Source organism: Silurus meridionalis, chromosome 4 (assembly GCF_014805685.1).
Source record: "Silurus meridionalis isolate SWU-2019-XX chromosome 4, ASM1480568v1, whole genome shotgun sequence".
NCBI lineage: Eukaryota > Metazoa > Chordata > Actinopteri > Siluriformes > Siluridae > Silurus > Silurus meridionalis.
The window spans coordinates 25776914-25785462 of record NC_060887.1 but is presented as its reverse complement, the minus strand read 5'-3'; the positions used below and the strand labels follow the sequence as shown (position 1 = coordinate 25785462).

At 41.2% G+C, this 8549-nt stretch overlaps 1 protein-coding gene across 7 annotated transcripts in view; it reads right to left on the bottom strand.

Annotated features, from left to right (window-relative positions):
• The window catches only part of rbms3 (RNA binding motif, single stranded interacting protein), a 183484-nt gene that overhangs the window by 16555 nt on the left and 158380 nt on the right, over window positions 1–8549 (bottom strand). For 4 of the 7 annotated variants that reach the window (XM_046846546.1, XM_046846551.1, XM_046846549.1 and 1 more), the window contains exons 7-9: window positions 4365–4471; window positions 2880–2923; window positions 1150–1246 (exon numbers count right to left, since the gene is read on the bottom strand). In XM_046846546.1, coding sequence (XP_046702502.1) covers window positions 1150–1246; window positions 2880–2923; window positions 4365–4471 — 248 coding nt within the window. Of the gene's footprint in view, window positions 1–1149; window positions 1247–2879; window positions 2936–4364; window positions 4472–8549 lie in introns of all 7 variants that reach the window. The other 3 variants (XM_046846545.1, XM_046846547.1, XM_046846548.1) reach the window with 1 other exon arrangement.

Genomic DNA, 8549 nt, shown 5'->3' with positions numbered 1-8549 from the left:
AAGCCAAATCAATTAGGAATGTTCATTGCTCACAGTCCGTGTTTGCTCTCTTTTTCCGCTTCTTTTTTCCCCCTCCCCTTCCCCTTGCCGGTCAAGGCTGAATCAAAGTTCATAACTCAGCATATAAAAGCAAGAATTGTGTTTAGTAACCGTGCGCTTAACATTAGGATACGAGTAGTTTTTAGCATCTATGCGTCAATCAGTACTTCAATTAACCGCCATACACATTACATTTTCAGCCTCAGTGCTTTTATAGGCGACAGTGAGAATGATCAAGTAAGTCAGTGCAATAAGTGTGCAAAATAAAAAACACTATTTACACGTGTGCAATATTACACTATTTAAGGGTGCACTATTTAACAAAAATGCTCCTTGGTGGGCGACAGGGTGGCAAACGTATCCTGGCTGAGATAAAATTATCGATTCAGGAACTGAGACAAAAGCTGTTGTCCATCAACAGAGCTTGTTCATTTTTTTCTTAGGTGGAGGATGCAATGCCTACAGCAATGCCTGGGAGGTTTCTTCAGGCTGATAATGACCCAGGAGTTGAACCACCCTGTTCAACTCATAGTAGCATCTGATAATGAGTCTGGAATGGCCTCTGCCACCTGGTGTGTGAAGGTTCTAAACTAGCTGTGACAGCCACCCATAAAATTGTCCGACACTGGATTGAATAGTGACGTAGCACCCTTGGCAAGGAATGCACTTTTTTCCCCCACGCACTGCAATTCACAAAGGAATGCCACAGTGCAGGGATTTTAATTAGATTTTTATTAAACATAAAAAGACCACAAAAATAACTGCAGGAGTGGGCAAGATTTGTCAGAATGCATCAGGGAATGGGCAGAATTAAATACAGTCCAGTGCAAAACTCTATACTTAACCATAAAAGTGATCTCAAAGTGATAAAATTCCAATAAAGCAATGGAAAAGAATGACACGATTCGCGGTTGACCGTGGAAAGTGGTTTGGAATATATTCAGACTAACAAAGAACATTTAACCTGCTTTGTATACATTCTGCCTGCACCTTTTACTGTCTGCCTCGCTGTTTTTTCACCGTGTTGACTAGTCGACAGTTCCCCCAAAGAAGGTACTAGTCCACCTACGCATACTGTAAGTATAATAAATCAGAAGCATATGACTTTACCTGATATGTGGAAACCGGAGAGGCAGCGATGAATGGTGTGATTGATGTCTGGGCGATCATGCGGTTGGTGGAGATACTGTATGGAGAGGAGTAGAACCTGTGCACACACAGCCAGACATCAGTCATGTATAATGACCGAAGCTCACGCAGCACAAAATTACTTAAAAGCTTTTACACGTTTGTGAGGAGAGAAAAAGGTCTCGTTTCGCTTCATGTCTCTGAAGGTGAAGTGTATGTGTGTGCACTTGCTATACAGTGTGGTGTGAATGTGTGTGTGTGTGCATGTGTGTGATCCAGTTATTCCCTATGGCTGTCTGACGGTGGAGCGATGGGCCATGACTTTATTTAGCATTGTGTACCCAGAGCGGACATGTTTCATTTGGTAGGCTTGTTGCTATGCTATATCGATTGGTGCGCCTGGCGGCTGAGTAATGGAGCATTGGGAGTGAAATGCTGTCTTCTCTTAGCTTCTGCTCCTTACACCCAGCATATGACAACCTCTAAGTGTGTCACATGTTACACCAATGAAGGCATATGGCCAATTAGAGCAATAAAAAAAATAGAGAGAGGTATGGGATACCCGTTCAAGTTTCAGTAGTCACATTCGGTTTTCACATGCGATTCTGGTTTAAGACCATTGCAGCTCGGCTCTTATTTATGTTAGCTATTAGCAGCTACGACCTCCTGTCAGTAAGATGATATGGCCCATTAAACAATTGGAAAGGTCTAATTGAGAACAGAACATTACTAATACTGCAGAATCGGCTCATGACTTGTTACGAGAGGTCGTCGTGATTAGCTTTATATGATCTGGACATATCAGAAATGCACAAATTGGTCAATCTTACCATGGAGAAACAGAAAGTGGGTTTTCTTACTGGCTCCCTTAAGTGAGTTAAGGACAACTTGAAAAATAATATGAAACATATAACGCATTTTTTCTTCTGCATTGTACTGTATCTCAGAGCGAAATTAAATATTCAGGAAGAGTAATGCTCCCGTCTGTTGAGCTGTAACTGAACTAAAAAAATGAGCACAGTGATATTACTGATTGATTTTTTTTTTTCACTTGTTTGACCTTGGATGAAGAATAAAAAAATAAAATCTGAAGACAATTAAAGTTAAGAAAATCAATGCAATGACTAAAATCACATATTAGTGAATCATGAAGAATGTGAACATTAACTTACAGGGTAAAAAAAACATTGGCTTTGATTCCAGGTTGTCTTTCAAGCCACATTAATGCACAATCTTCTACATATTGTGTACTTCTCTTCCTCTTCTTCTATAGTGAGGTACTAACCTTGCTCGTTTTTTATCTGTGTATGTGCGCATGTGTGAGATGGTAAATGCTGTGTCAGTCTGCAGAGGAAGAGGGGCTCGATCTGCTCTCTGGAGGGCAGGATCATGGGCATCGGGGCCGGAAGAGCTGGCAGAAAGACAAAGCTCATATTTCCCTTACACAAGCAGTCACATTCAGCCCTGCAGCCCGTACCTGATGAAACACTTACACCCTGCAGTGCAACAGCAGCACAAACGCAGATGGGACAGGACAGCTTCTCTGTGTGTGTGCTTGCGTGCGCGTGTTTGGGAGTGGGTTACACTTGAGAATTAGTCATCATGCCTCAGACTTTTGCACCCCTTTCTATAATACTGTCATGGCAACTGAGGAGGAAACTAATAAACCAAGTGTGTCTGGAAGAAAAATATAAAACTAAAAATAGACTTACCCATTCTGCATTGCGGCAGGGTCATAGGGTAATGCCATGCCACTCTGAAAAACAAACAGAAAAAAGAAAAAGAAAAAAGAAAATAAATAAATAGTAAAAAAAAATGTCCATACAGAAGGGATTAACACTGAAGTGAGAAAGAAGCTGTAAATTGTACTGAGTCATGTCGACTGAGGGTCTAGACTGTCTGGCCAAATACATTTTATGTCTTTAAGAGCTTGGGCCAGGCCTTGTAACGGTGAATCTATTACCTTGCAGAGTCGGGCCAGCAAGAGCCAGGCTTGCTTCAGTTTGATATGGCACAAAGTTATTTGCTGTTTACAAGTCTGCAAGGGACATCACTCATGTTGACAGAGCCATGGCGGCTAATTGAATGAGAGTAGAGGGCAGCACTGGCCTACCCCTTTTTTTTAAGGGGACACGAATAAATAGGCCTGTGCAGAGTGCCAGGCTCTCAGCAGGGGAGAAAACACAGGGAATAGTGGGAGATTTGCTGGAACAACCCATGTGTGCACTGTATTATAAGTCCTCTTTTCTCTCTGAGGACCTCTGGGGTGTTAGAGTATAGAGCTCCTGTACAAACACAGACACCTGTCTGAGTCAGTCTAGGCAAACTCCTGCCCCATGCCAGGTTCGGGTAATGGAGCTCACAGTGGTTGTGGCCCAGACTGGCATCTGGCATGTTTCCATGAGCCATCATGCCAATGGCCGGGCTGCCCAGAAAATGCCAGCACTTCTCGCTCTGCTGTGGGGTCGCCTCTCTTCACAGTTCAAAAACGAGCTGAGGAAAGATTAAAAGACTGAGAGGGAGGTAGAGAGCTTAAACAGGGCCAGATGTGCCTGTCAATCAAAGCAGCACCCCCTCCTCTGCTCTCCTCTCATCCCTCGCTCCTCGCTTCTCCTCTCCTCTACCCCCAAGCAGAATCAGAGGGCATGCTTAGCAGCGGGTGCCTCTCATCTCACTGATTCTACTGCTGCTCTCCACACAGACTCTTTTGTCTCACAGCTCTTATTGCCTTGTCAAACCGATGCCTTTTGGTGTTTGTCTTCAGGGGTTAACCTCACCTTCTTTTCCCTACTTATTCAAAATATTGCACTGACCATGTTTTTTCATTTTGTAGTCATGCAGTCTCTTTAGAAATATTCAGTGTATCTTACCCTTCAATATAATTGAACATGAGTTTAAATTATTTTTAAACTACATTTATATGTTCTATACATTTGATCAACACAGTTAAGGGTTATACACATTGCTATGTAAATAGCATTACATAAAATGTGTAAGTGACATTACATTAAATGAAAAAACGTATTACTATATGATTTCTATTTCCAAAACCTTAAACATGGGGGTTGGGTTTAGTGTTTAGGAGTTTAGGTTAATTGAAAATGTAAGTAGTAAGTGAAAATAAAAATGTTGACCTGAACTAATGTATAATAGGTGAGAGGTAGTATAGTGAAAAGGATAAGGATAGAGAAACTCACCTCTCCTTCCCTAGGCCACGGTCTACCATTCTGGGGATACTTGCTCTGGCTCTGTCGCTTTTTCTGACCCCCATCTGCAAACTTACACAGCAGCGGCTCTGTGGGCGCTGGAGAAAAAAAGAGAGCGCGAGGAAGAGAAGTGGGAAAGAAAACATCAGTCAGCTCGTGTGTAGAGTGAGAGGGAGTGAGCGGGGTTGCTAAAGGTCATCGTCAGTAGGCTAATGGAGAGGTGATGACCTCAGCAACGATGACTGTCAGGGGTTTGAACAAAAAGGAAATGTTACACCTCGGGTATCCGCACAACTCCAAAGACCCTGCGGAGCTGGAATGGAAAACGCAAGTCCCCTTTTGAAGTTTGATTCCCATCGTGTTTCTTTTCTCTTTTTCTGTATTCATTCCATCCTATGCTGCCCCCATTCTCTCTGCTGAGATGCTCAGACTCCACTCTTGGCATGTGTTCCTTTCAAACCTCCAACATCAAAACAAGCTTGCTGGCACACCTTCAAAGCCCAGCTCTTGATAGTGTTGAAAAAATAAGCACGGTAATCGCGATTGTAAATAACTTAAACATTATAACAGTCCCAAGTTCTGACCAACAGTGATATCTTCAAAATGAAAAAGTTGTTTGATTTTTATGCTTGTGCAAGTGCATATCTAGGATCATGACCTTTTAAGCCAACTATGACCAGTTCACATCTTTAAATTTGACAAGCGTTCAAAACAATTGTACTCCAGAAAAGGTCAGCTCTAAGCTCAAGCGCACATTTGTTTTCTTTTTCTCTGTTTCTGTGTCCTCATTTTACACACATTTAAGCAACAGTGTAGGCTGTAAAAGACACTAATATGTGTTCCTGGAACACTTTAAGTGTCTCGGTGCTCATTTTTTCTTTCGGAACAAAGTCCTATGAGCCTTTCGTTAAACTGATTTTGTTTCCGCAGCAACCAGATGAAAAAAAAACTCATTTTGAGCAAGCAAAACTTTCAGTAAGAAGATATGATCTGCCAAAGAGTGCTGATAGATGCCGGACAACCTTTATGTGGTCTTTGTGCAGTCAACTCCAATGACTAATCCAGCCTTAAGGCTAAACGACGTTACACTCACCTCTGCAAGTACCTCGGCAAGGCAGAGAAAACATTCACCATATTCAGCGCCTTAGAGGGAAGCCGAAACAATCCAGAGCTAGATTGTTCAACAAAACTAATATCTCTCCATTGAGACATTCATCCTGTTTCATTTTTGATCATATGCAAATATGCAATAAAGATTCATGCCTAAACATGTATCAAGCTAAACTAACATAGAACAGTAAAAAACACCTAGAGGTTCTGCGCACAACAGTAAGAACTGTCCATGCATTTTTCATGAGATTTTTCAAAATTGGTTTACTAATGAGAAGATGTAATGAAGGCAACACGGTTATAGCTTACTGATGGCGTTTTAAAGCACAACAGAGAACAGCACACATAGAGAAGAGAAAAGACGAGAAGAAAAAAGAAGAGAAGAGAAGAGAAGTGGATATTTGAGAAATAAGGAGAATGAAAGAGAAAAAAAGAGAAGAAAAGAGAAGAGAAGAGAAGAGGATATTTGAGAAATAAGGAGAACCAAAGAGAAAATAGAGAAGAGAAGGGATATTTAAGAAATAAGGATAACAAAAGAGAAAAACAGAAAAGAAGAGAAGAGAAGAGAAGAGAAGAGAAGAGAAGAGCAGAGAAGAGAAGAGAAGAGAAGAGAAGAGAAGAGAATTGAGGACGTGGATGAATTTGTGAGGGCTGTCAAATAGGACTTTGAATCACATATTACTGTGTGAGTGAAGAGATGGAGACAAGCTCACTCATTCACCTGCCTGGACTGTGTGGGTTTACACCTGCAGCCCTGTCATCACATTCATATTACCCAGACACACATTCACACACAGACTCGCACGGCCCTGTGCTGATAAGACCTGTGCACAAGCACGTCTGTTGTTGGAAGCGAGACAGCCAGAGAGGCAGAGCAGATCACAGCATTTACAGCATGCACAAAATGTTAGCACAAGCAACTTCCCCCCTCTCTCTCTTAGCCAAGTGCAAACAATGGGATAATGAGAGAGAGAGAGAGAGAGAGAGAGAGAGAGAGAGAGAGAGAGAGAGAGAGCAGGAGAGAGAAAGAGATTCAGCTGATGGAGTGAAAAAGTCAAAGATTTGCTTTAAGGTCCTTCCCAGCACTGTGGGAAAAGGGCTAACTCTGAAATAACAACCAACGGTGTCATAAAGTCGAGAGGCCAAATAACTCAGGGGGTTTCACTGTGTTTTTGGAGCCCAGAGAAATAACCAAGGCTATTTTACGAGCACTCGCTGCCTGGCTTTCCCCGCATTTATTTTGTTAGTCAAGATGCCCTGAACCTTAACTGCTGATTCTCAGTGATGCGTTTTAAATCTGCACTTTTGATCTTCTATACTGGACTCACTAACAGACTCTGGATATCACCCAGGGAATTTTTTTAGATGCACACACACACACACACACACACACACACACACACACACACACACACACACACAATTATGTGCACACACAATCATGTGCACACGCGCACACAGAAGTATGCACCCAGTGGGGTGAAGAGGTGTAATGATGGCAGCGAGGACAGCTGGGTTTCACTACCGTAGACTTTAATAAATAATCTCAGTGTTTTTTCAGTCTGCTTCCACTGTCTGAACTTAACCACGACACAACCCCCTGCAACCTATGAAAAAAAAGCATGCATCTACACATGCACCTGACACATAAACTCTAAAAAGAAATCTTAGGAAACTGTTTTGTAGGACATACGATACCCACCTGAAAAAAAACATATTAATCAAATATTATTCTTTAGTGCTCTTAATAACAAATTATTGGCCAGAAAATTATTATGAATAAAACCAATATTTATAGCCTTTTTTTTTACACTTTCAATACTTGTTATCAGGTGTGGCAGATGACCAAATAATGACTGAGCTACCCAGAAGATATTTTTGGAAAGATTTCTACACACTAGACATGTGCTATATTTGTGTTCATTTCACATCATTTTAAATCATAACGTTTGAATTATTATTGCGGTTTCAAGCTTTCGTTTCCAAGAAGGGTATATAAGTAAAATGTTTTGTTTCTAGCTTTTCCTCTAACACATCACTGCAGCAAATTTACAGTAAATAGGGAAATGTAGGCACAATAATCTTAGGATTATATATATATATATATATATATATATATATATATATATATATATATATATATATATATATATATATATAAAATATGTTTAATATATATGTTTTCTTGAGACAAAACATAAAAAAGAAGCTCTCAGACTGATGTAAGCTAATCATTTTCCAAAATATACACAGTTGCACACTCACAACATACTGTTTAAAAACAGATTCAACTTCAGGAAACCTCATTATCCTGGGAAGAGATCCTGAACCAGCCACTGGGATTGAGGCAGAGAAAACACCCTAAATAGGTCCATTACAGGGCACCATGCACACACACGTTCACACAGGCAATTTATCTTAGCTAATCCACCTACTTGGACGCTTGGGGGATTGGAGGACCCTGGAGCTGTGAGATGGCAATGCTACGCACTGCAGCACCATGCCTTAACAGCATTTAAATTACTGTTCTCCTTTCCCCCCACATTACATTATTCTATACATTTCCACATATCTAGGGATTTAGGCGCGTTTTTTTTGCTTGCACACTTTCAGCATCTCATTTTCTTGCGCATGCAAATGCTCGAATCGAACCGCACTTTTAAAACGCGATAGTGAATATAATTTTACAAGTGCAAAGTCTTTTCCACTCATTTTTACTTCACAGATAAGAGTTCAAAGACATTCTCGTTGTAAACCCATTTGTTCCCCACAACTACAGAAACACACGCAGGCATGCATGGTGAATTGGCGCGACCATACTCAATTGCATTTCCCTAAACAGCTCAAGAGAGTTTTCCTGCGTTGTGAGGGCTGGCCTACAGGCAGGAGGGCAATGCAGAGAAAACTTGATGTTCAGGAACTCTGGGGCTTGCCTTTGAGTAGGCTGGTGTACATGTGCTTTACCTTGTGTGGATACGTGTCTGCTGCTTAGTGTTCCGAAAACATTTACCCAAACTGACGGCTCTAACCAAGCTGTTTATTAACTCTGGGTCATGGAACAACAGG